The sequence below is a fragment of the Solanum verrucosum genome, unplaced genomic scaffold (genome assembly GCF_900185275.1).
Source record: "Solanum verrucosum unplaced genomic scaffold, falcon-dt-bn FXZP01000170.1, whole genome shotgun sequence".
Classification (NCBI taxonomy): Eukaryota; Viridiplantae; Streptophyta; class Magnoliopsida; order Solanales; family Solanaceae; genus Solanum; species Solanum verrucosum.
The window spans coordinates 953820-981433 of record NW_026020395.1 but is presented as its reverse complement, the minus strand read 5'-3'; the positions used below and the strand labels follow the sequence as shown (position 1 = coordinate 981433).

At 34.2% G+C, this 27614-nt stretch overlaps 3 protein-coding genes and 1 long non-coding RNA gene across 5 annotated transcripts; 1 reads left to right on the top strand and 3 right to left on the bottom strand.

Moving 5' to 3' along the window:
- Positions 1–439: 439 nt before the first annotated feature.
- On the bottom strand, positions 440–3465 carry LOC125839340 (uncharacterized). The gene is made up of 2 exons (XR_007443673.1): positions 3271–3465; positions 440–724 (listed from the first exon to the last, which is right to left on the bottom strand). It is a non-coding gene; the product is annotated as an uncharacterized LOC125839340 (long non-coding RNA).
- An 897-nt stretch (positions 3466–4362) lies between these two features.
- On the bottom strand, positions 4363–10272 carry LOC125839311 (bystin). The gene is made up of 12 exons (XM_049518301.1): positions 10088–10272; positions 9784–9993; positions 9194–9329; positions 8952–9000; positions 8541–8868; positions 7691–7770; positions 6716–6763; positions 6148–6294; positions 5474–5546; positions 5308–5383; positions 4746–4850; positions 4363–4644 (listed from the first exon to the last, which is right to left on the bottom strand). The coding sequence occupies exons 1-11, from the start codon at positions 10205–10207 to the stop codon at positions 4771–4773; spliced, it is 1347 nt and encodes a 448-aa protein (XP_049374258.1). The 5' UTR covers positions 10208–10272; the 3' UTR covers positions 4363–4644; positions 4746–4770.
- A 1457-nt stretch (positions 10273–11729) lies between these two features.
- Positions 11730–16924, bottom strand: LOC125839314 (glycolate oxidase 1). 2 transcript variants are annotated; one of them, XM_049518306.1, is made up of 12 exons: positions 16547–16924; positions 15455–15636; positions 15236–15360; positions 14805–14851; positions 13979–14056; positions 13767–13891; positions 13588–13654; positions 13430–13492; positions 13010–13079; positions 12808–12908; positions 12585–12689; positions 11730–12101 (listed from the first exon to the last, which is right to left on the bottom strand). In XM_049518306.1, exons 2-12 carry the CDS (start codon positions 15592–15594, stop codon positions 11907–11909), a joined length of 1116 nt encoding a protein of 371 aa, XP_049374263.1. In that variant the 5' UTR covers positions 15595–15636; positions 16547–16924; the 3' UTR covers positions 11730–11906. The 2 variants fall into 2 exon arrangements, with proteins under 2 accessions (XP_049374263.1, XP_049374262.1); XM_049518305.1 differs by having other exon boundaries at positions 15455–15630; positions 16547–16834.
- A 4354-nt stretch (positions 16925–21278) lies between these two features.
- Positions 21279–26783, top strand: LOC125839315 (probable sugar phosphate/phosphate translocator At3g14410). Its single transcript, XM_049518307.1, has 7 exons — positions 21279–21506; positions 23493–23600; positions 23679–23713; positions 24441–24553; positions 24770–25031; positions 25137–25405; positions 26245–26783. Exons 1-7 carry the CDS (start codon positions 21405–21407, stop codon positions 26361–26363), a joined length of 1008 nt encoding a protein of 335 aa, XP_049374264.1. The 5' UTR covers positions 21279–21404; the 3' UTR covers positions 26364–26783.
- Positions 26784–27614: the final 831 nt, after the last annotated feature.

The window sequence follows — 27614 nt, the reverse complement described above, 5'->3', positions numbered from 1 at the left end:
TGTTAAGTGGTTAGCTTTCTATAATTATGTATTATATCTTTGTATAGAGTAATTCTTTTCCACAAAACTGATTAGATTAACCCCCTTTGGTACAAGGTGGGTTAACCTTGATGGCTATATTATATGATATAAGCCAAACATATCATCTCCGACATCACAAATGTTCTAGTATCACTTTTTCATCAGAAAATAGAAGAACCCACAGCAGAAACAAATCCAAAAACTTTAAAGCACCAGTGGAGCATGTCGAAATGAATAAAAAAGAAATACTTTTTGAGAATGTATGAAACATATTCAATATAACACCCCACCATACTGCCAACCCGAAGCGAAGCAGCTATGAAAATAAGTCCTAGTTGTACAACTATAGATATAAGTTGTACTACTAGACCTGTTTTCATGTATATCTAAACTATTTGTGAAAAAATAAGCAATGATGTGCATATAATTTGATGTATAACACCTATTATATCTGTCAAACAAAATACAACATATAGTTTGTTAAATATAGGAGCTAGGACAAATCAAATTTAAGAACATTACACTTTGAGCATTTCATGCCTCTAATGAAAACAAAGGCAATATTCAGGTCCTGAGGCAATGCAAAGAACAGAATGGCGCCTACCACACTTCAGGCAAGGTGCGGCACACAAGCGATCAATAAGTGCACACTTCAAGTAAGGAATAAAACAAGAATTTAGAATCCAAGAGAAAAAGAAATATCCTGCAAGAGTAAAAGAGATGTACTCTTGAGACTACAACCAAAAAACACAACAACAGAGAATAAATGACATGAGAAGATCATCAACTATCAGGGTTGGACGAAGCACAAGAAACAGTGGTCTTCATGGTTACTCTATCTTCTTTTTTAAAAAACAAAAAATAAAAACGTTCGGCAAATAAGTTTGACTGCCCGTATCTTTTATTTCCTCTATTTCCTTTCAGTTCTCTTTTGGGAAAAAGCAAGAATGATATTTTTTCTGCTCAGGCTCTGAGTTTTGTCTATGGTCTGTCATTTTGTTTCTTCTTGGAGAAAGGAGAAGTCTTCTGTTTATATTTTAGAGAAAGGGTCATAATTGCCTCTCTACTATTGAAAAGGTTTAATATTGTCATATGTTATGCTATCAATCTATATATGCCCCTAACTCAATAGCTTGGTCACTGTTGTGATGCGATGGATGCTAAGCTGAAAAATGTTTAAGGGGAGAGTCAGTTTGCATTTTTGTTAGTTTGTTAGAGTCAGTAAGAGGAATATCCAGCAGGGACATCTCAATGGAAAGCATTGAAATCCATATCTGAACCCCATTTTAGCTCTTTTTTTGCTCCTCTAAACTTCTTCCTTATTTCTAATAACTTTTCATTCCTTCTAGATTTATTTTCCTTCTTCTAATAGCTGGTTAGTTGTGCAAACCATAACATTTTGAATCAGAGGTTTGTACAATTGAAATTATCTTTCAATTGCAATGGCAGGAAACCATAATTCCAGAGGGATCGTAAAACCCTTCATTTACATAAGTGAAATTCATATTTCATTAGAGATTAATTCCTAGGATATTATTCCTAGAACTTTTATGGATGTGCATTAAGTAGCCAAGTTGCATGAGGAATGTATCATTGCTATAAGCATCCTACAACTCTTACAAATGTGTATGAAGTAGCCAAGTAGTATGAAATCCATCAATCCGATAAGCACAATTCTACTCCATAATCTAGCTTCTTTCCAATAAATAGCCTGAAACCAAGCACCTAACACAGAACCCCACAGCCATCCCAAGCCATCTAGTCTTCCATCGACAAACCTTTCAACTCTCTGTTACCTCACATACAATCTAATATGTAAACAGAGGCTAAAAGTACTTTCCGGGACATTGATACATGCCCAAACACCTCGACATTATTTGTGGAAATGAAGGCGGATATAGAAGAGAATGTTGGGAAGGATGATGGCAAGTCAGTTAAAGAGGAGCAGGGTGAAGATCAAGAGGAAACGTCGTTGAATGAAGTCTATGACGTCAAATTTCCGTCTGACCATCAAAATTTAAATCCGCTAAGATGTACTATGGCAGATGATCATAGAACCAGCGGCGAAGACACATAGAGAGAGAGAATGAGTGTGTGTGTGTGAATAGAAACAATATGCTATTTCAGAATCCAACCACTTCAATAAACTTGGGACATGAGGTAAAGCTTTAGAATTCCCACAACCTGATATCCAGACAATAGGCCGACACTACTTATGCAAATCACAGGACTTTATGCCATCAGCTACAATCAAACTTATAAGGAATATGTCAAGTGGATCTCATTTTCAACTTCACAATGCTAAAGGTTAACATCATCTTACCCCTTCAGGGTGGCCCAGTGGTTTGGGCTTGGGACTTCCATGTTGGAGGTCTCAAGTTCGAAACCCCTTGACAGCGAAACCAAGGGGTGTGCCTTCTGGGTCGAGCTCATCGCACCGGGCTTGCCTAGTGCGGGTTACCTCTCCTATGTGGTTTGCGAGCTATTGCATAGGAGTGGGGGTTTTACCCTGTGCGCACCCAAAGGATAGCGGCTGCGGGTTTCCCTTGTCATAAAAAAAAATGGTTAACATCATCTTGGGTTGAATTCATGGATCGGGTTGACCTCTATTCCCCGTTCATTAGACACGTGACCAAACCAAGTGTCATTCTGGTGATGATAGGGAAGAATCAAGGGGAAGTACTGCTAAAGGAATTTCACCAATGTTTTACTCGAGTGTTCTCCATTACAATAAAGCTGCACAGTAGAGTCCCCTAAAGTGACCTTTCTCCTACAACATTTCATGATACCTAAAAAGTTTATCTACACTTCGAAAAAGAATTAGTCGGCTAATTTCTAAAGCTCCCGTTTGGCCATAAATTATTAAATTAAAACTTGAAACTTCAAAAATTGAGTTTTTGAAATTGTGCTTGGACATGCATTCTACTCCGAAAAAATTTGAAGTTTGTCTGTAGAAGTCCCAAATACTAGTCTTTGAACATCAAATTTTCCAAAATCTAATCAAATTTCGTGACCAAACATATATCTGAAAATGAATTTTAAAAACTACTCCCAAAATCTATGGTTAACTAGCTTAGAGATAGTTAAAGGAATTTCCAGCAGGAGCATATCAGCAATAATAAAATTCCCATTTTAGCTTCTTTTAATTGCTTCCTTAGTTCTTCTAGTAGTAATCACATCAATAACGAATCCAAATTGTTTCATAAATTCATCCATAACATTAAACTAATGAGATCAAAATAGAATTACCATGGAGGATTCCGTTTCTGCTGATTAAGAAGAACTACTACTCCGGAACAATAGCATCACTTATCCATCAATACTCCACCACTGTAAACACCTTAACTGGATCTCTTTCGCTACTTTCATTGCAGACACAGAAGGCGCGCTATTCAATTGGCTGTGTGAATTGTGATCGAACAAATCCCGGCGATTTCAACTTTTTTTGGGGCCAGGGCCAGAAATGATTTTCTTCGAGATTAATGCCATGAGGCCCAATAGTTGGCCGATTCATGCGATATATTCTCCATCAAAATAATAACGAATGAAAGAAGTGTTAAATGGTCAAAAAATTTGATTAGAATTTGACCAGAAAATTTAAAAAAAAACTATAATATATTTTTTAGATACTGATCTTTTTTCTATTTTTTAGTTAAAAGGTATTAAAATTAAAAGGGTAAAAATATTTTAAAAGGTAAAATAACATAGATAAAATATCATTCTGGTCAAAAAGATTTTTCCTAACGGATAATATATATGTTTTGTATATTAAAATAATGAGTATACAGAATTTTTGTATATACATTACCTTTACCTTTATTGCTTTTTAGATATCAAAACTCACTCTAATGTCTATGAATAATAAAAATTTGACCATCAAAATGCAACAAAAGAGTGTCTATACAAGAAGTTTATATTTCATAAATTATGCTACGTAAGTATTTATCAAATATGATTATAACTCCAATTTTTGTAGAAAGTATACTAATTATCAAAAAAAAAAGTGAATTTCATTATTATAGAAGGAATATTTTTTGTTTAATTAAATATCAGACAGAAATACTTGATTGTGCAAATCAATTGGACCAGACCTCCACAAGTGGGATTTGAGGAGTGGATTATACGCTAACATTAGCCTTACCTTTGTGGGAGATTAATACTAGGCATATTCTATTTATTTTTGTTTTTTCATTCATCTATACCTTGGTGGGTAAAAGTAAGTATCCATATTTGTGCAAAGATAATAGATAAACAATGTTGCACAAACTAAGAACAAAGAACATAATTAAAGAAAAAAACGAAAAATTCATTCACCACAGAAACGTAAAATTGACTATGGAGTCATAGTAAAATCTAACCCCATGTATCATTGATACACTAAACTTCGAAAAACCACGGCAGTTACAACTTTTAGGTTCGTCGTTGCATAAACCTGCTTAGGCATATGCCCATGAAGACGGAACCAAAAAATATAAATATCACGAAAGAATATATTGCAAAATCTCTAGTTCAACTCCAACGGCCCACACATGCACGCATGCTCATCGATCTCGTCACACAGCTCGATCTCTATTCCATATTGAAACCTAAATCTGCTAGTATACCATCCATCACATACTGCATCTGACGGGAAAAAAGAACTTTTTAGTCTGCAGAATTGGCTTGGAGCTTCGCGCGTATATAAATACACCTAGAAACTTCATTTACATAAGCGAATATCTTACCACGTATAGAGGTTGCTGAGAAAATCTAGTCCTCCTCCATAGGAACATCGGGGATATCAAACCTATCTTCTTCAATTGCTTTATTGATCACAGAAAGAGGACTTGGTAATACAGAGTTAAGAAAATATATTTTCCAATTATGCAGCAGAAAAAATATTAATAGGAACATCCAACAAGTAACTTTAGCAACATGAATAAATCATAGCTACATCTACTATTTTATTTCAGTCATTAGAGAACAACAGGAAATAAACAAGTTAAAAATTATCCATCTTGCAAAAAGCAACTAACTTCAACGATACACAAAACTTACAAACAGATGACTGTTATTGTGCATGACAACCTATCCCATCAATGCAGATATGCACACACACACAGGAATAGCAGAATTTAAGCATATGAACTGTCACGGAAGATTTAAAGATTTTTTGTTTCATCAGCAGTTTTTAAAACATTAAGAACCCCACTATATTATGGCAATAGCAGGAAACGGTATAAATAGACCAAATTAAGCTCAAGCAGATATGTAACAGAAAGATTTAAACCATCAATGAGAGGATATCAATTAACATTGCATCATCCTCCTTTTCCCCACGACTTCTGCTCTTTTCGATTTCCCTCAATATGTCTGGTGTAATCTGCATTTGAAAGCACAAACATAACTTGAATTTGCTTACATCAACAGAAAACAGAACAGCAGCAATGAAAAATAAAATACAAAAGCATACCAATCTATGTCTTTGCCTTTCAACAAGTGCTCTTATGTTAGCTTTATCCTCCTTCCTCATCTCAGTTTTGTACCTGTAACAATATTTGTCCACATAGTATAAGCAATATTCAGAACTCTGCAAAAGCTATCATGTTATTGGACAAATTGACAAGAATGTAAAAAGGAAAGACCCCATAATGCAAAGGCAATATCAAGGTTACCATTGAAGCGCTATTAAAAGAAAAGAACATAACATCACCTAACTAAGTAACAACACTTGTCTACCTAAAAATGTACTTAGAAAGGCAGTGTCAGTCATACAGCATAGTGAAGTAGACATTAGGAATTAACAAGAATCGTTACATCATGTTCCTTAATATAAAAGAAATTGTTGTTAATCATCATTTTGCATTCCCATTCTGTCAATAAATTTGTAATTATATATTCAAATAAGAATTTTAATCCACATGGACACTAAAAAGAATTTAAAGCATGTATGATTACTTGAGAGAAAAGATGATCAGTAGAAGGCGAGACGTCAATGAGGCTAATGTGTAGCTTATCAATTGGGTTAAGTATAAGAAGTAATCTTGAAGCTTTTATCATTCAAAATAAGAAAATAACATTCGAGCTTAATTACCATTTTGACATAAAGAGGAAGAAACACCACAAGAATGAAAGGGTGAAACTAACCTCTGCACAAATACAAGAAGTGACAGGTGCCAGATCACAGGCATGACTCTTGTTTCATCAAAGAAATTCATGAAGTGTGCTACCATGGCATCAAGTACACGATAGGGCAAAGCATATTTCTTCTCAATCAGTAACTTGATGAAATAACTGCAGCAAAAAGAAAGAAAAAAATGATCAGACTAGTTGTAGCGGAAAAAAATAATCTGCATAACGCAGCATGACTTGCATGATTGAACATATTCTGATGCTTAAAAATTCCAGCTGTATAGTTTAGCTCCCATTGATCTCAATAAAAGCAACTATTTCCTGTAGGTCCATTCCTAAAAACTAAATACAGAACTTTTCCCCCCAAGAATGCAGACTGATGTAAACTAATGCTACTTTACATTAACCAGGATAAATAATTAAATATCCTAGTATACAGTTCAAAAGAATGCAGACTGATGTAAACTAATGCTACTTCACATTAACCAGGATAAATATCCTAGTATACAGTTTTTTACTGGCACTTGAATCATGGGTAAACTAAAAGGAAAAAGTTCAAAAGAAAGCACAACATGTAGAATACCTTGTTGTGCCACAATACTCCATCTCTGCAAGTTTCAGCAGCGCTACACTGCATACCAGAACGATTAAAAGTTAAAGACTTCTCAAAGAATGAGATATTACAGTGACAGTAGAAATACCTTGATAATAACTGTCTTTATTTGCAAAAGATGAGGAAGTTGCAACAAGAATAAGTTATAGAAATAGAGTACTCTTCCTGTTTCTAATCTTGTCCTAAGCTAAAATTTCCAGTAAAAAATGTGAAGTTTGGTTATTGAGCTACTGACTACTCTTAGTGTATCTATCCTTTTGGAACTAAAACCCAACAATTTAATAGTATTTATATCCTACTTAACATGTGTTTGCTCTTATTTCCTTCTTTTGAAGACATGAAGTCAAATTACTACAAAATCCAGTCAAATTATACGCCCTAAAGTGGGATGAAGGCTGTACACAATTTGCAAATGGTTTTTTCATATTCACTGCAGGCTTGTTTTAAACCAAAGAGGCAGATTTTAACCATGATATAGCAAAGTATACATAGTTTACTAAGCTAGCAGTTCCCATATAAGCAATTTGTAGGTGTAGGTACTCCAATTATTAGAATGAAGGGATGACAGTATTAGGGACGTGCAGAAACTTGTAACAGATTTCAGTTCACTGCATAAATTTCTAGCATCTTGCTTGAGCTCTTTATTAGTATTTTAATTGAATTTCAGATTCTAGTACATTGAACCGAATGCATTTCTTCCAGAGCACTTGTGACACCAATGATCATAAAATAAACAGGTAAGAGAAGTTACCACATAACTTTGTCAACCATATAAATAGTGTAGGGTGAGAATCATTAGAGAAATTCTCATGGTTCTCACAAAAATATAGAAAGACCATCAGCAGAACTAAGAGAATCTCACGGTACAAATATGATGACATCTTCTTTTAAAGCCCTAAAAATGCATGTCACTGCTACCACTATAAATATTTCCAGCAACCATACCTAGCATGAAGATGCGGAATGGAGACCTTCTCAATAACACTCCCAAAGATCACAGCCTCCCTCAAGGTGCATGTCCTTGACTGGATCAGAAAATAGACATTTCAGAAAGCAGGATACGCATCATACACATATACAAAGAGATGATACAGAAGATAGAACTATATTAAATCTGTGTGTCCTGACAATGTGAAAGTACATAAGAGTATCCGAGAAAACTGATCTCAACACAGGATGGCCGTGTGTTGCTAATAGATTAGAAAGGCACATAACAACACTTTCTTTTCTTTTCTTTTTTCTCATTGAGAATTCATGCATAATGAAACTTTCCAACAACAAAAGAAAAAGAGTCAGATAGTACATAAATTGTTTGAAACCCAGACCCCCCAAAAAAGGAAAGGAAGAAAAAAAGAGGCAGCACACAATTGTAATATCTCATTGTAAGCAAGGCTTTGAAACACATAGGCAACTTTTGACTACATTTATCCACTTACTAGCTTTTGGTTAACTAAAATATACAAGAAGAATGTCAGATTCTCGAGTAACTCCTGCTTAACAACAAAATTCTCAGCATGCATGTAACACCAGATTTCACCAAGTTTTGTTGCACAGCTGTAACAAAATACCCGTAAAGTAGAGAAGCAGATAAACAGAAAACCCATAACCCACTTTTCAATATCCCTGAGTCACGGCCTATATTTTGCTGTAAAGCAAGTCATTTAAACAATCAGTAGGCAATCAAGACAATATAGCTAATCAAATCATTGTTAGTTTCTACGAAAGAAGTTGTAAACTTTGGACATAAATGCAATTCTCCAATCATATAAAGAATTTTTTCACCATGGTTTTATACCTCACACAAAGGAAACAAGATTCCCTTATTGAAGGCAGCAGGCTTATAAAGAGATTTCTTCAAGGATTGATACAGAGCAAAATGCAATCTCTTATTCTTGCGAATATCATCTCTAACTCGTGGGAGCAAGACCAACTTGTAGAAGCGTTCTGCCTTCTTGACACCCAAATTTGAAGCAAATATTCTTGTGGCTTGGTACATTGCATTTGGTGACCATTTCTCAGGTTCTGTTAAATATAGAACATCTTCCCAATATTGCAATGAAGGAATATGTTTGAACGCTTTTGGCATCTTGCCTGAATTGTATTTGCTAAGATGCTTGCCAACACTGCAAAACAACCACCGCCAGTCAGCCAAGCTAAGCTTGCAGATAAAGAACTGATAAAATAAGGACCAGGAGAGTAAACATACCCTTTGTATAACTCAATGATTGATTCATCCAATTTAGGCATTGGTTGCACTGCAACAAACAAACATAAATCAGTTCTCATAGTTAAATAGCTTTTATTATTATTATTTTGGATAAAGGACATTGTCAAATTGCTGAAAAGAAGTTTGATAACGAATGTAATTAAAGCTTGGGTTGCTCAAGAACAATCACAAGTCAAATATTGGTGATAGTTGTTTCCTGTTCTGAAATGACAGAATAAAACCTGAAGAAACTTGTGCATTTTGTTCTTTGCTCTTTTCGATAAGGATTTGGCCCAATGTGCGTTCAGGGCGATTTTGTGTAGAATAAAAAGCCTCCAATAGCTTCTCATCCTCCAATAGCAACTTGTCAACCTCATCCTGTGTTGAGGCGCAGAAAAAAATAAGTCACTAACTGTTGTGAACTGATACCATGAGAAACTGGGAAAAGAAGTGACCCGTTTCTACTTCTTGAAAATTGAATTTTTTTTTCTTGGTAGATATCAGTTAAGATCCAATTTTTATTGTATTAAACAGATAAAATGCTCCTGTTGTAGCTAGAAAAGGTCCAGTCATAACCAACGTCAATGAAAATCAACTAATCAAATAACTAGCCCTCAAACCAAAATCAGTTGAGGTAGGCTTTATAAATCATCTATATCCATCTGCTCTATATGGGAAGCCTCTATGTTTCAGTTATAGGAAGTTCGTGAAGCTCATACAGACTAAACAGTTCCATATCAATGAAACACAACAAAAAGTTCAAGCAATTGTATAGTTACTGCATCAATCAACCTTCCTAGCAGCCACTAAGCTAGTTTCACAAAGAGGTTACCTCCAAATCACCAAATTGACTTTGAGTCTCCTGAAACCCACTAAAATTATCAAGGTCATCGTCATCCTCCTCCTCAACAGCTCTAGTTGCAACATCCTCTGGAAAAACTATAGCATTGGGATTTCTCTCTCGTGTCTCCTCCTCATCTACTTCCTTCTGCTGAAGTAACGCCTCCTTCAATATCTTCGAGCTAATGCTAGACGATATAACCTGTAACAACAAACAAATCCACAATTAGTTCTTAAGTTTATTCAAAAAATTTCTTAACTACTGATTTCAGCCGAAATCGTTTAGTGTGATTTGCCTGTTGTTGCTGCTGGTGAGATTTAGGAGCTTTTGAGCGTTTCTTCAAAGAAGCTTTAGATTTGGAATCATCGTCAAGGAAGGGTTCTGGATTTGTGAGGCGTTCTCGTTTCTTCCCCATTTTTGCTTTTGCTTAAACCTCTGTAGCTCTCTGGGTTTTTAGGGCTACACTAATTTGCGCCAACGTCTAATAATCTATTATATATGATGTCTTTTTTCTTTTTTTTTTCTCCACAAAATAAGTTTTTTTTACTAACTTAAAAGGATTACTGAAACCAAAAATATTACTGTGGTTTTAAAATATAGAGCTTGTTTGAGTTAGTTGATTAAAAATAGAGGTAAGTTATATATTTAGTTGGTCGGTAAAAACAAATTTATACTAATTAAACATAATATATATATATATATATATATATATATATATTATATTTTGATGATTATTATTAAACATCAAATTAGTATTAAAAGTGAAAATAAACAGTCTTAGATGTTAAAATTGATAATACTCCTAACTAGTTAATGTGTTACAAAGATGTTAATTAACATTTTTTTTTTGTTAAAGCAAGGAAAATATTGTTATACACTTATACTCCCTTTATTCCAAAAAGTTTTAGCAAAAAAAGTGTCTAGCAACTGGAATATCGTTATACCCTATCATCTCAAATTAATGATTGATTTAGGCAATAATTAATATGTAATTATTTTTAACTTTACCTTTATACTCCCTTCGTCTCAAAATAAGTATTATTTTAGCTCTAACTTTAGTAAATGACACCTTGCATATTGTTTTCAACTATACCTTTGTACTCTCTTCATTCCAAAATAAGAGTCGTTTTAGCTATTTTCATGCCATTAAGAAAAACAATAAATATTGAGAAGAATAAGTTCTTTAATCCAAAGTTAGGCAGCTCTGTTATAATATGTTACTTGTTAGGAACAATTACTGGATAGATGTTATTATTCGTTAGACCATAGATTTTGAAGTTGAAACTTGAAAATTTGAGTTATGAATTGTGTTTGGACATGCATTTTATTTGGGAAAAAATTGGAGTTTTGTGAGTGAAAATGAATTTTCTCCTAAATACTGGTCTAAGGCAGTTAAATCATAAACTTTCAAAGTTAAACTGAGGATACTGCTTTGTAACAAGCAGACTGAGTTGGCTTCTTTGGTATGATTACCTACAACAACAAACAAACAAACAAAAAAAAGGAACTGTACAAGCCATGGCTTCTATAGTATCATCTTCAAAATGTTGTATTGTTTGTGTGCGCCACACATAATTAAATCAACCAACATGAACTCCAAACTAGTTATCATTATTGGAATTTGGCAACAACCTCTCTATCTCGGACTTCGAGATAGGGGTAAGGTATGTGTACACTCTATTCTCCCTAGACTCCACTTGTGGGATTACACTGAGTATGTTGTTGTAACGAGTAATTCACCATAATCCTGATCCTTTATCTGAATTAAGCATTGATTTTAAAGATGCAGATCTACTAGTTTGTTCCAACTAAGAACAACTCATGCCACAAACAAGAGAAGTTCTACCTCTGCTATGTATTGAACTATTGAATAATATTGAGCAGAGAACTTTATGGGCAAAGCTCGACGATATGATGATATATAGAAATAGAGGATGTACAATGGAGGCATCACTTGCCATTTATCAGAATATATCAGTTTTTCAATACCATGAAAAGCTTAACATAATCGCAAACTCATTAAACAGAAACGAGTATCCAAATCAAATTATAAGCTTCTGAGACAGTGAAGCAATATTGCTTTGATGAAATAATATGAAACTTCAGGTACATTTTCACAACCTTGGGGCTGGAAGAGCAGCACGTGGGGTGTCCCAGTCAGTGACGATGTGGTTCCGAGTGATCTCCTTTATTGAGCGACAGCCACTCAATGCCATAGTTAGCTCAAACTCATCGCGCAACATTTGCAGCACTTTTTTGACTCCAGCTTCTCCTTCAGCAGCCAATGAGAAAACTACTGGCCTTCCAATCTGTTAAGGACAATACAGAATGTCAATGTTTGAAGACGAAAAGGAAACATGGCATAATATGTAACTGTGTGCTTAGCCAACAATGAACTGGTTTTGGAATGTGTTAAGATTGTCCCATTTCCCATTTACCCATGGAACTTGTTCTCCAATATTTTACCAGCTGTTATTTATCATTCACTGATTATGTAGGTATAAATTATAATGCCTACTTTTCGTGGTTCTCGAAAGTGCAAGGGACTTCTATTAACTTTGAATTTCCCAATATAGCGGCCTAAAAGGGAAGATACTAAACTTGCTTTGGACTGAGGCGTAATTATTGTATTACTACGACTATTAGGGAGATTTAAAATCACTTTCAGATTGTTGACCATTCTCAAGGCAGATTTTGGAAAAAGGCGCTACTTGGTCTACTGGTGAGTAGATAAAGATAAAAGATTGAGCTATGTGCCACCAATCTAGGTCCAATCAGTATATGGTACTTACAAAAATGCCTGAAGCTCCAAGTGCCAAAGCTTTAAAGACATCTGTTCCACGGCGGACACCTCCATCCAAGAATACAGGGATCCTGCCTTGTGCACCTTTCACAACCTGGAACAACAGCATGAACGGAGAAAATAAGGATGTGTGTAGAAGCTCCCAACAGAAGGCAAAGAACAGGTAACAGGAACAACAAAAGAACAAGTACTGTTAGAAACAAGTCATGTACCTCTTCAAGAGCCGAGATTGTTGCAGGGACATAATCGAGCTGGCGAGCACCATGGTTTGACACAATGATACCAGCTGCTCCAGCCTGAACTGCAAGCCTAGCTGCAAATCCAAGATGGTAAATTGTTTCAGCATTAATGCATGAACATAATAGGACTGAATAATAAAAGAGGGTAGATTATTTAGAGTATTGAATCATATACCATCCTCAGCCGTAAGTACACCCTTCACCAAGATTGGCATTGAAGTGATAGTCTGGAGCCACTGAACATCCTGTTCAAGTCCAGAAAGAAATCCTTGACATAAGATTTTTTTTTCTCGAGATTCATTTTTAAGCACAGAATGTCCATCACAGTTTCAAATGCAATGCAAGTACATCAAATCTTTTTTTGTCATGTCAAATTGAGTTTCAAGTTTCAATCCTAACCTCAGTGCACTTGAACACTGACAAACTGAAGTTCTTTTCCTCATTGGCCAAAAAATATATGTGTATTTCATATCTTTAGTGTTTCTACCAATTTGAGATTAAAGAATAGTTCTTGGCCTACTGAATTCTTAAGAAATGATGGAAAGGGGGAATAAAACATGGAATATGTAGGATGACCCGAGGAAAGGTAATATACCTTCCAGCTCAAAGTGCGATCAATTTGACCAGCAACATACGAAGCTAATCCAGAGTCATTAGCCTGCAACAAGAAGACAATTTAAGATTATACATAAATAGATTCTTACAAGAACTTGATGCAGCACAGATCAGAGAAATATCTATTCGTCTACTCACTTGGTCCATCTTGCCAAGGTCCAATCCTTCAAAGTTCTTCAATGTCAAAAATGGTGGCAACACGAATCTGCAAGGCGATGAAGATAAAATTAACTTGTACAGCTTCATATATTAAGCTCCTTATCTGGTTGAAAAGGCAACACAACCTAATAGAGTGACAGTAATATTAGGATATCTACCTGTTCTTAATATCAGCTTCTCTACGTCCGAGCCTTGGGGTATCAACAGTGAGGGCTATAGCCTTGAAACCTGCCCTTTCAGCTCTCCTCACAAGTTGAGCAACAACATTTCTGTCCTTGTAGACCTGAATATATGAGAAGATAGATACAGTTTAGGCATAATATGGTGTGTGTACATTTCTCATAAATTTTAAGAGTAAGTTCATGCTCACATAAAGCTGGAAGAAACGGATTCCAGGTCCTGTTGAAGCAACCTCCTCAACGCTGGAAGTGGCCCAAGATGACAATGTCTGAAAGACAAATTTGTGTTGCGTTAGCAAAGTGAAAAACACCGCGCTCTAAGTCAAATACAAGTACTTTAGATCCTAACAGCTGGCTTCAAGTGTCTTCTGAGGAACCAGTAAATAGTTGTCCTAATACGTAATCCTTCTCCCTCCCGGTATAGTAATTACAGTAACAAACAACAACTAAAGCTTGAATTAGCTGCACTGAAGAGGCAGAAATCATACATGAAATCTAAGGGTGCAAAGATATACTCCCTTTTCATTGAAATGTCTTTTCTGTTCATGAATACTCTAAATACCAAGAAGTCTAACCCCGTTTAAATTTATTAATAATGAACAACAAATTCCAAGGTTTCTAATCACAAGAAGAGAACCAAATGAAAATATAAAAGAACTTGTTTTCTGAGGATTGACCGCACACATTAAATAAATAAATGCAGGGGAAGCAAAATGATGTTGCCTGATTATGTGATCACTTCCAGAAACTTAAAGCTTCATTTATTGCAATTATAACATAATTATATGCAAGGTATGAAGTGCAAAGCCAAAGTTGACTCAACTGCATCAATTGTACTATGCATTTCAAAAGAAGATTTAAAGTCACTAACCATTGGCTGAAATGATATTCGTATTATCGAGACTCCTAAATTACTTTATCGACATTATGTAACATCAGGTATGAGTCCATCATATTTGCAATCCATAGGCATTATTATAAAATTAGAGTTACTATTGACAACCAAGTGAGACTAACCATGATTGTGCCTGCTGCTGATGCTGCTCTTGCTGTAGCATACTCCCCTGCATAAAGCAACCAAGTAATCAGACTTCCGAAACACCTTAGAGTTTTTCCACATAAATAATACTCGAGCCTTCAAAAAAGATGTTTTGTACTACACGTAAAACTATTGCCATCTGAACTCTAGAATCACTTCTAATAATCAATAGTTAAACTGTTAAACCAAATGTGACCAACAACTTTCTCAAGTAGACAGAGCTCAAAGCCTCTCAAATATGCATGGATGAAAATTCACAAATCTTCAGTTTAATTGCAACAGTCCATTAACATATTACTTATGTCCTTTGAGGTTAGTTGCGATAACATGACATAAATTCATAGTTACACCCAACGAGTCCAGATAGTAAGATTATACATTTTAAAACTTGTATGAGTGCAAGGTATACCTTCAGGATGTGCCATTTTCTGAAAGGCTGTTGGTGCAATCATGATAGGCATTGAAATCTTGAATCCTAGCACTGTGGTGGTCATGTCAATTTTGCTCACATCAATGAGAATACGGGGCCTAAACCTGTATCGGTTGCAAAAGAACAGAATATACATGTGAATATAACCCCAAGAGTCATATTTTATGTAGTTCAGGTCTCAGAGCTAGAGCTACTTACAGAATTCTTGAGAAGGCGTTTCTGTTCTCAGCCAGAGTCCACTGGTCCTCAGCTCCCGAGGCATAGTAGTCATAAGCCATCTTTGGCAACTTTTTCTTGGCGATCTCCTGATACTCCGTAACATTGGTTACTTCCTCCATCTTTAGCAGTAATTTCACGCTCCCCCTCCAAAATTCCTGACGCTACACAAAATTAGCACTGTTGACAAGCCTTATTGAAGATACATATTACTGTTAAATCATATGACAGCAACCAAGGAAAATATTTTACTCAAAGAAACTTCATCTACATCATTTTCTAGTATTTGGTTGGGTATAAATTAAGTACCATATAGTTCTTCAAGAAAATGTTTTCGTCATACCATATACGCCTTAATTAGTGAAGATAAAGAAGTATGCATCAAACATGTGAAAAAAAACTTAGATAAACAACAGGTTCTCTATGAGACTGAATGACTTCTACCTATAATGTCTAAAAAGTTAGTTAAAGCAAGTGATATGAAGTAATTAGAGCTGGAATCGATACTTAAAAAGAAGATGACTTCCACCTATAAGTGAAGGAAGTCATCGAACCCCTTTGATGGAAAACAGTTTCCTCCGTCAATCAAACGACAAAAAATGACTTCATCATGTAAAATATTTTCCAGGATAAAGTTTTCATCATGATTAGTGAAGAAGCAGTATGCATCATAGATGTAAAAGCAACAATAGCTTCTCTATGAGACTGAATGATACAAGAAACTTAACATGTTTGATAAAAACAAAAAAAGACAGCTCGGTGCACAAAGCATCCCAAGTTAACCTAACCTAATACAAGCATAGTAGCTACTTTCACAACTCGAACCTGTGACCTATAGGTCACATGGAGATAACATGTTTGATCAAGAAACAATAAACAAGAAGGCAAATGAAGAAACTAAGCTTGGCAGAAACAGAACAAACCCCATGGCAGATGAATCAAAAAAGTAGAAAAACATCAGACATGCATGCAGTAAACAGAGAACTAACATCTAATAAGACTCCATCAAACAAGATTCTTGAAAGTAAATTAAAACTAAAAAAAAAAAAAGAGTAAGGGAAGTTTAGAACAGACCTTGGACTCCCAAGCTGTGTTGAGAACACTTTGTGCTTAGTGAAAACCAGTGAACAACTTGCTACTAAAATAGTAGAAAAAAGAAAACAATAATAATACTGACAAAAATGGGGCAAGAAATTAATTAAATAGGAATTAAGAAAAAGACAAAAAATGTATGGGGTGGATGAATAGAGAAGCACAAATTTGAGGATCAGTTTTTGGAGGTGAATATTTTAAACCACATCCGATTAGGGGTATGCAAATGTGTGGCTCTCTATCACATAACCTTCTTCTGTGTTACACAATTTCCCTTCACTATCATCCCCACAATAATATCCAAAAGATCATTCATATAAGCTCAATTAAGGTAAAGTTATCTTCGTATGACCTATATATGTCCATAAATCTTTTAATTTTATTATAAAATCATCCGAATAACACCCTGCCACTTGTCAATACAAAAAAAAAAACAGAGGGTTATATGAAGATAAGGGAAGATGAGAACTGAGAGTCACTGTCTTCTACCGAAATAGATACTGCTAAAAGTCGAAATATTCGATCAATATAAATGATTTCAAGTGTTAATAATTAAATTTAATATATTTAATATCAAAATAATTAGCAAAAGTTATAAGTTCGACCGAACTTAAAATTTTTATATGGGCAACTTCATGTGAGAATACATTGAGATGCGTGCAGAAAGAATACACGTGAACTTGAGTACCTTTAAAGGCTCTATTTTTTTGTTAAATTGCCACAACTATAAAAAGTCATGTTGGTTAGGCAGTTGAGTAGTAGAGTAATATGTCATGTTGCGTTTGTCAAATGGGAAAGAGTTTTAACTTTTGTGATGTACAGTTTTTTAACAATTAAAATGGCCTGTAAAATTAAATAACAATCTAATTGTACAGTAAAACAGGTCAACGGGTCGATGATTGGTGCTGTTTATCGAGGCGTGTACTTAATTTTTACAAAAAGTATAAATTTATGTATAAAATTTACTAAAATCGTATATATCATATATATAAAAGAGAACTCTAGGCCCGTTTACATGGCGCCACTGCAAACAAGAATTCCCTTTGAATTTATTTATTTCCTAAACTAGCCTTTCCTTTCATGAATAGTTATGACTTTTACGAAAAATTGTAACTTTTATGAAAAGTTGTAACTTTTACGAAAAGTTGTGACTTTTATGAAGAGTTATAACTTTTATGAAAAGTTGTGACATTTCTGAAGGGTTGTATTCCAAAGAGTTGTGACATTTCCGATAAGACACAATAAACATTTGTTCACAGTACCCTTTATTGTTTATAAATAGAGGGATTTCCTGCCACTATTATTTGTAAGTTTTTTCCGCTATAGGGTAGTCGAATTCAAATACATGAATTAAGCTTCTTATGAAGTTTGTTTCATTCCTCAAAGTTTTCTTCCTTCTATTTCATGAAGCTTAATATTTACTATAAGTCATAGTGATTCATGTAACTATGACAATTTCTTTTTGCTATTTTGGTGACTTTTTTTAAACTATGTTAAAAATTTCAACAAGGATGATTAAAAATTGATTTTCTCTTTGTCCTTTTCTACATGTTTCTTCATATAAACAAAGAAAATTGATTTTAATTGCAACGCGACATTACTACTCTTGCACCTCTCAGTCCAAAACTCATAACGCTACTGAAATTGTTGAATTCATTACATTTGATTCTTTAATAAACAAAATTTTTATTTTTGCCACTATTATTTGTAGGTTTTTTTCGCTATTGGGGAGTCGAATTCAAATACATTATTCAAGCTTCTTATGAAGTGTGTTTCATTCCTCAAAGTTTTCTTCCTCATATTTCATGAAACTTAATCTTTTACTGTAAGTCGTAGTGATTCATGTATATTGCAATTTCTTTTTGCTATTTTGATGACTTTTTTTTAACTCTGTTAAAAATGATTGAAAATTTATCTTCGCTTTTGTCCCTTTCTAAAGGTTTCTTCATATACTTTTTGGGAAAATTGCTTGTGGGTTGTGCTATATTTGATAGCACACAACAACAAATATGTGATAACTAATACGGAACCAATGATGAAGTTTGTTAAAAGAACCAAACAGATCGTCTCTTGCTTGCCAGAGTTAGTATATTATTTTAATTATTTTTTCTTAGGTACAAACATTTTGTACGTCATTGCACTCTTCCTAGAATATTAGCATAGAGACAATTAGTCCACTACTTTTATCGCAAGTTAACTAATTTGTCATATTTCTTCGTCTCTTCTTTTTGGGCATAATAAGAGATCAAGATTTCTTGAAACTAACAAATGTCCAAAATACACTATAACAAAAAAAATAATTATTGGCAATAAATATGCACATTAACGAAGAGTGCTAGAGCCTTTACCGACATTAATCAATTGTCATTACATTCAATGTTGCTATAGACTTTAGGGACATATATATAGAGTGCCAATTGCCTATGAAATTCATATTTAGTGACAATTAAGCTATTAATTGCCGTAAAAGCTAACTTTTTGTTGTAGTGATAACTCTTTCTTTTGATTAAGTTTTTTATATATATATATATATAATGAAGTAATAACTCTTTCTTTTTAGCTTCTTTCAAATTAATTTGTCAAATGTAAACTTGGATACGGCTCAACAGACTATCTTTTTGAAATATATGTCGAGCAACATACCTTTTTCTTCTTGATTGTTAGGAAAGTAAGGTCGTCTTTATTATTATTTGTGGATATTTGTGAGTTCAAGTGCTCACAAAATTATGCTGTAAGATTTTAATTTGTTATGTGTCAAAATTTTGATTTAGAATATCCAGTTGTTAATAGTTCCATTCAGATGTCACATATTGTTTGGTTATAATTGCATTAATTCTTTGTAACTGCATACTATAATCATAACAATAACTATGGTTCAATTCCAAATAAGTTGGGGCCGGTGATATGAAACTTAAGCAATAGTAATGACTATTTGAGATAATGAGGAAAAACATTTATGATACTAACAATTTTAGTGTCATTTTTAATATACATGATACAATATACTATAATAAAAAAGTGAATGATGGAGGTTCATAAGAAAGGAGCCGAATTTTTTTCATTTGAATTTAGTTATTATGTTCTTGACAGTATAGTGTATGTATCGAAAATACGAATGTTACCGAATGATCATATGTAAACTTAATAAAATAGTTCAATCCCGTGCAAAGCACGAGTAATTTACCTAGTTATAATAAATAGTAGGTCTATTATATCCATAATCTTACTTAGAGTTTAATCATAAATTTTGAAAATTTATCTTTAAATGTCCAAACTCAACTTCAGATTTCAAAACTCAAATTTTTAAGTTTTTACTTCAAAATCTATGGTCAAACAGAAGCTTAAAACATTATTTGGCTCAATTCTAGAAACCGTAAAAGTTCTTATTCATAGAATTTGAATTCAAAATTCACATTTATGACTTTTCTCAATTAAGAATAAGATCAAACAACTAATAGGTATGAAACACCCACCTTAGCATATACTAGTACTTAAGAGTCTTGAAAATCGAGTAAGTTATTCAAGGGCTTAAGTGTGGTTTAAGAACACGCAAATTGAGATTATTAAAATATGTGATTTGTATAATATAATAACTTGCTCAATTTATCTGAATAAGACAAGAGGATAACAAATTATTGAATTGAAATAAAATAATAAATTAAGTAAATAAAAAGAGTCTATGGTCTGATATTATATTATTGATATTAATCAGGATAATGAGTAACAAAGCTTAAGAAGTAATATATATGTTGTTGGTGAAACAATAATGATTCCACGGTTTACACTGAATGAAAGATAATTTATAGCCAAATTCTAGGAAACACTGTCTACGAAATTTGCCTCCACAATGACTCTTGTTTGCTCACATCTATATCAGTTACATAACAGATGGGGAAGATTGTGAATCTTCCAAAAATGATTGAGCTTCGCTCTTATCTTATTCAGTTGCAGCCTAAAAGTTTTTCTTGTGATTCCGAAGCTAGGTGGGCTTACAATGCGATTTTTGGCTCAAATGTCCAAGACCCAAAGAGTTTCTCTTTAAATGTGATCGCCTTCTCCGTAATAAGAGAGATACTTGGTACCTATTCTTGTTGAATTAGATCTGACATACATAGTAAATACAATAACCCAAATAATTTCAATATTGTTTACTGTTAAACAAACAAATATCTTGGTATATTTTGGGAAAAATTCAGAAATTAGGATAATTTAAAGCCGGGTCATCCAACATAGTAATAGTTTAGATAATAACTAAATATAACGAAAATTTCTGAAATTTACTCTATATTAGTAATACAGTCATTTCTGAAATTTCGTAATACATCATTGTTTCAATAATTCACTTTATATCAGTGATATAACAAATACAAAATAAATGGTTATATCATAGCGAATTGTTCTATTATCGATACAAAATAAATTACAAAACTTATTATATCAATGATACAAAATGAATTTCAATAACTCTTATTATGTTTGAAAATTTCTTTAAATTCTCACTATGTTTGGTAAATATAATGTACTCTTAAATTTAGCTCCTTAGGTACTTACGCTTATTTTTTAATCTAATTTGTAAAAAAGAAAAATGCAACTAGAAGGAAAGTAACCGAGAATGGCGCAGTCGGTAATAGGATCATCAAAAAGAGAACTGGGAAAAGAAGCAACCAAAACCAAATCCATCAAGTCAGGCGCGCTAAAAGTCTGAACACTACACTCCTCCCCTATTCTCCTCTGACTTTCTCGTCACACTTTTTAACCATTCCACTCCACCAATCTATCAGTTCTTAAACTTTTCTTCAAATAATCTAACATTCCCATTGCAGTGTGTGAGGTTTCAGAAATGGCGGATCCGCAGAGAAAATGGGTGACCGACGATGTGTTAACATACTCATATCTTCTCCTCTACATTGCACTCTCTAGTGGCCAGATCTTCTTCAACAAGGTCGCTTCTTATTCCTTATAATTCACCACGTAAATTTGCCTATAATTTAATGTGCTTATTGTATGTGTGTGTGTTTTTTTTTTTTTTTTGATTCACTGTCTATATTGCATTGATCTTCTGACTTTTTGGATCCTGGAGTAATGTTTTCTACCTTGGATCTATGGCGACTTTAGCTACTGCTGTCAAAAGTTTCATAAGATATGTGTTTATAGTACTAATTTTGCATTCATAATAACATGAGAGTATTGGCAGTCACTCAGCGGAGCCATGATTTGAAACTTATGAGTTCATGATTTTAGTCCTTTTGAGTTACTGTCTTCTAGATAGATAATTTGTACACAGGCAAATGCAAGGTTTGAACCAAAATGCTGTATGTCAGTTGAATCCGCTTTCTACACTCTAGCTCCTCCCCTGTGCAGTGGTACTTTGCGTCCATTTAGTTAAAATCGCGGATCTGTTTTTGACAGTTGGAAGAAATGTCTCTTGCTATGAGTGATATACACGTAGTATACATTGTTGCAAGGTTGTGAAATTACGCCCTAAGGGTAGTGTCGACGTTTATAGGCCAATTGCACTTCAACCGGTCCTTAACTCTGGTTTCATTTCTGTATTTTTTTTTATTGTTATAGAGGATAAGCAGGGAAATCAAGTAATCAAGTAAATGAACTAGTTCTTAGACATTTGAAGTCACAAAGGTGGAGTTTAATGATATAGAACTTCATATTCCTTTCATGGGAAGCAGTAGTACCATATGTCTTATCAATTCATCAATTTGTTTGTTCCAAGTGTATTGTTTTTGAAAACATTTTATTCCTTTAACCGGAAACTTAAGGTTGCATTCTGTTTCTAATCAGTCTAAAGTCTCTTTTACCAGTTTAAACTTTAAAGAAGTTACTGAAGTTTAAACACTGGAAATATTCTTATCTTCTAGCATTGCTTTTATGCGCTGCTGACATCTATATTTTGTTCATTTTACAACTTAGTTGAGAATTCATTCTAGAAATTGTTAAGTGAACATATAGAAGTGTCACTCAATATACATAAGGACCGATGTATTAGATAGATTACGGAAACTCTAAAGTAAGTATTATTGCCATAGATGACTTTCAGTTTCTTTTAGCCAGTATTGAGGTGTACTAGTGCCTCGAAACAGGTTTGTGGTCAATGGATGTAAATGAGTTTCTTTTTCTGGTATAAAGTCTCGACTGAGCTTATATGGAATTGTTATGCTGGTTGAACAAGTTTTTGATGCTCTCTTCACATATATGAGACCCAAATCAAACTGATAAAAAGGTTGTAAAAAAGAGCAGATACAAATGTGTAAGCTACTTCACAGTACTGAACCTTTTGTGCATATTAAAATTCATTTTGTTTTTGGTTGCTGTATCGATAGTTTTCCTTTTTTCCGTATATCCATGTCCTGTCCCTTACTGTTTTCCTTTGCAAATGTTCCCTTCCACGTCAGTGTATGATGGGGACACTGGAATGAACTAGGGTTGCATGTTATAATGGCCTATCGATCATGATCGTATAAGTTCCTTAATTGTGATCTATCATGTATTCAGTTAGATTTGATCTGTAAGTTTTTATTCTAATAGTCCTGGAACTTAGATCATTGTCCTTTTTTCTTTTATATCCGTGTCTATCATTAGATAATTTCACCATAGCTCCGATACTTGAATTTTGAGAACCTGCAACATCTTAGTCAATTAACTGCCTATAAAATAATTTTCTGTTAGTGTGAGAGAGAGAGGTTGGGATTTTCTTTGGAACTGCGGCCAGTGACCACAATACTTTATTTGATCATGGCTTTCTGCATCTTTGCTTTTTCATGGAGAGAAGACAAGATAAAGATGTGTCATCCTTTATCTAGCCCTATTATAAGTCAACTTTAGTTAACAATTGCAGCCTTTAAGACTAGTTCACATCTCTGACATATTGTAGCTCCTTTACGGTTTATCTGACTTATAGTGATGTGTGTTGCAGTGGGTTTTGTCTTCAAAAGAAATAAACTTTCCCTATCCCCTTGGATTGACTCTGCTTCACATGGTCTTCTCCTCAATTCTATGTTTTATGCTTACCAAGGTTCTCAAGGTAAGGAATATTCCCTTTTGTTTTTTAATGGTTTCATGAATGCCACCTTATAGTGCTAATTTAGAGGATTTCATGCAGATAATGAAAGTTGAGGAAGGGATGACTCTAGATATGTGAGTATTCAAGCGAAAGAGTTTCATGTCAAATATATGTCTTATTATGGATATTGGTTGGCTTCTATCAGAGGAATTATTTTCTTTCCTGACATTGTACTTAAGCTCATTTGGTCCTTTGTTCCCAAGTTATATGTCCACGTTTCTTTTTCTTTTTTCGATGTGATAACGGTTTTCACTTTTGTATGAAAAGAATTATACCATGTATCTTACCTCACGAGAAATTACACATCAATCTGCCTTTTTTATCCTAAAAAAAAAACTATTCCTTTTCATCAACTCTTAATAAAAATGAAATTCAATTTGTCGCCTCCACGTGTTCTTATAGAGTTGTTACATATTTAAATTCTGATCTTATAAATGTGCCAACTGAATTGTAACTAAAATGGAGTAATCAAATAAGCTAAAAAAGGAGTTCAGTATGCTGATGTAATTACCAAAAGTTTTTACCAAATAATGAGAGAAACAAAAGTTAATGTTGAACTTTCTACTTACCTATTTGTGTGAACTTGACCACGAAGTTGAAGAAACTTTCAGTTTGGGCTTCTCATTATCTTTTTTGCCTGCATTCTAATTCATCCATGTAAGACAACTATTTGCTCTTGTTATTGTTTTTCTTCTCCTTCTTGTTGTTCTTTTTTTTTTGTGGTTATCTTTTGTCAGTTTTTCTCTTCCAATTGTTTTTAAAATTGTCATTCATTCAACATATTGTGGTGTTAATATGCAGATACATTAGTTCAGTCATACCAATTGGTGCAATGTTTGCAATGACACTTTGGCTTGGAAACACTGCCTACCTCTATATTTCTGTTTCGTTTGCTCAGATGTTGAAAGCAATCAGTAAGTAGTACTTTTTGAGCTGTCTTACAAATTGTAGACTGTAGAAGGTAAAAGTAAATACAGCTTTAGGATAGAAATATATTCACAGGGGAACTGTCATGCAGCACTTCATGCTTGATAGACAGCTTTAGAGGCTCGGCTGGTGACCACCTGCTCAAGTACTTTTTTAATTTGTGCCAAGGGCATCATCTCTCTCTCTTTTGGTTTCTTCTGCAGTGCCAGTAGCAGTTTTCATTCTGGGTGTTGCAGCCGGACTCGAAATGATGAGCTGCAGAATGCTTCTCATAATGTCAATAATCAGTTTGGGTGTACTTGTGGCTTCTTATGGGGAAATAGATATTAACTGGGTAGGTGTTGTCTATCAAATGGGAGGTGTTGTTGGAGAAGCTTTGAGGCTTATATTTATGGAGATTCTGGTGAAACGAAAAGGCCTGAAGCTCAATCCCATATCTGTGATGTACTATGTTAGCCCATGCAGGTATGTATTTTTATAGTCTAAAAGCTTGACGTGTTGATAATTTTATTTTGTCTGTTTCAACACTATAAATTCTCTATTTGATTGGAATCTTCTTGACAAATGCAGTGCTCTTTGTCTTTTAATTCCATGGATCTTTTTGGAGAAACCTAAGATGGATGAACAGAGGACATGGAACTTTCAACCTCTTATTCTAACCCTAAATTCTCTGTGTACCTTTGCCTTGAATCTGTCAGTTTTTCTGGTGATTCAACATACAAGTGCCCTGACAATTCGTGTTGCTGGAGTTGTCAAAGATTGGGTGGTTGTGCTGTTATCTGCACTACTTTTTGCTGATACGAAATTGACACTGATTAACCTTTTTGGTTATGCTATTGGTAGCTTTTCTAACCTCCTTCTCGAAATTCTTCTCCTAACCCTCTTGTGTCGCTGCAGAGATATTACTCTTTTTTTTTTTTTACCACCGAGACATTATTTTAACTATTTGAAGTGCATTACAGTCATGTTCAATGTTCTCCTGTGCTGAGTTCCACTATTCTCATGCAGTCAAATTTATAGGATCAATCTATAAAAAGATTAGATCAGTGAATGCATTTTTGTTTAGGTTCCCGGGATTATCTGCCTTTTTATTGTGATGAGAAATAGTGTGTCAAAGGTGGTCCCCAGACGATGGATCAATCCCTTATATTGAAAAGCCTGCTTTAAATCTTCATCTCTTCTTGCTTTGGTTCAATTTAACTTCTGGCAGCTGCATAATCCTTCTGATGTATATCTGTGGGTTTATGCAAGCTTAAGAGCTTTTGAGAATGGACTCTACCAACTACCATAACTGCAAATATCAACGCTGCTGCTAGTCCATAGAGAATATCTAAGATTTCTTTTGATCTTGTGCAATTGTTTTTTTTTTCTTTTCAGAATTTGTATTAGATTGGACTGACATAATCATCACTTCTAGTTAGTGATTCTTTGAAGACAGATGCCAACTAAGGGTTATGGATCTTAGTTGTACATCATTTTGTAACTTGGAGGGTGATAAGTGTAATGCTGAACTAAACTTCATGTTGATTGGGACGGTTTTTTTGATTATTTCTCATGCTAGTGAGCCTAAACATAAGTTTCTGCCTATTGTGTTTATATGTGTGGTAAGAAGTATGAAGATTCATGGTACTACTTCATGAGCTCTTAATAACATATGAAGTTGTGGTGCTCTGTGCAGCTATTGCAGGTGTAGCAGCATATAACAATCACAAGCTAAAAAAGGGTACTTCCCAAGCAAGTTCAGACGAGTCTGAACCCACTGTACCTTTAATACAATCTTCAAATTCCAACAAGTAGATGTATGTGAAGAACAACCTCTCAATTTATCCTGAGGTCCTGTATGTAAATGATGGGAATTGTTCAAGTTCTTGTATGCTCTTATTTGGGGATGGGATTCCACACCCTGGCTCAAGATTTTGCTTATGAGAAGCCATAGTGAAACACAGTGATATTTGACTCGAAAGCTTGCTTGTAGATGCAACCTTTTCTGATTGCTGCTGCTTTTGAATTTGGAGGATTTTTGTGATACATGTGATGATAGAAACAAAAAAAGTTATACTTGTATGATGTAGAGAGTTCGGACCTTGTTCTGGACGAAAATAGGCTGGACTGACATCAAAACATGCTGACAGTTAACATACTACAATGTATTGCGAGACATTTTGAATTTCAGCAGTTTTTGGCTGAAATTCTTTTATATACAAGGCTGTTGTGCAATTGAGTTCTATTCTTCTTCTGTATTATGTTGTGCTCTGTAAATCAGAGTATGCGACAATGTTTTCAATGCCTAAGTAGGATATTTCAGAATGATATAACTTATATATAGAAATTGTGAGTTCATGTTGGTAAAATGAGATTTGCAGGATTGCATTGCTCGGCTACTGCCTACTGATAAGTGGAAGATCCCATGGGCCTGGCTGTATCCACCAGTAGTTTGATGGAACTTCTCGACACATAGGACTCTGAAGGGTTGACAGGTGATGAATAATTGAAAATATGTAGCTCAGATTGTGCATTAACATGGGATTTGCTTGATATTTTCTATTGAATTTATGTTGATATCAAATCATTCACTCTTCTGACAGATCTCTTCCGTCGAAATTTTGTTTCAAATTTCCTTCACTAATTTTTCTGTATTTTCTTTTCTCATAAGTTGTTGGTTTGTCTGATTTCCAGATCATCTTGTACTAGATCTAGTTGTTTCTTATGCAGATACTTTTAACTTCAATTAATTTTTGTTTGGTACTCATATGTGAGCGGTGCAATAGGTAGATCTTAGTCACTGATGTAAACTCATTAAGGTGAAATCATTTGTCCATGAAAGATAAGATATAATGTTTATACTGATCTGATACTCATGTGGACAAATAAATCTTATAGCTTTCTTAATCAAAGATCTTAATTATGGTTATAGAAAAATCTTCTTGTAAGCGCTGCAGTGTGTGAATTTAGATTAGTTGAGTTTCAATACGAGTTAAAAAAATTTCTGACAGCTTATTGATTTAAGTGGTGCTCACTTCTTCTTTGTATAGGACAAGGGCCAATTAA

Excerpts from the sequence above, each read along its gene's own strand:
- LOC125839314 (XM_049518306.1), bottom strand. The coding sequence starts at position 15,594 with ATGGAGGAAGTAACCAATGTTACGGAGTATCAGGAGATCGCCAAGAAA. Across the intron at positions 15,361-15,454 it reads AACGCCTTCTCAAGAATTCT|GTTTAGGCCCCGTATTCTCA; the intron begins GTAAGTAGCTCT and ends CAACCGATACAG. Across the intron at positions 12,690-12,807 it reads CAATCTCGGCTCTTGAAGAG|GTTGTGAAAGGTGCACAAGG; the intron begins GTACATGACTTG and ends CTGTTGTTCCAG.
- LOC125839315 (XM_049518307.1), top strand. The coding sequence starts at position 21,405 with ATGGCGGATCCGCAGAGAAAATGGGTGACCGACGATGTGTTAACATAC. Across the intron at positions 23,601-23,678 it reads TGCTTACCAAGGTTCTCAAG|ATAATGAAAGTTGAGGAAGG; the intron begins GTAAGGAATATT and ends GATTTCATGCAG. Across the intron at positions 25,406-26,244 it reads CCTTTTTGGTTATGCTATTG|CTATTGCAGGTGTAGCAGCA; the intron begins GTAGCTTTTCTA and ends TGCTCTGTGCAG.
- LOC125839311 (XM_049518301.1), bottom strand. The coding sequence starts at position 10,207 with ATGGGGAAGAAACGAGAACGCCTCACAAATCCAGAACCCTTCCTTGAC. Across the intron at positions 8,869-8,951 it reads ATCATTGAGTTATACAAAGG|TGTTGGCAAGCATCTTAGCA; the intron begins GTATGTTTACTC and ends GTTGTTTTGCAG. Across the intron at positions 5,384-5,473 it reads AAAGGCAAAGACATAGATTG|ATTACACCAGACATATTGAG; the intron begins GTATGCTTTTGT and ends TTTCAAATGCAG.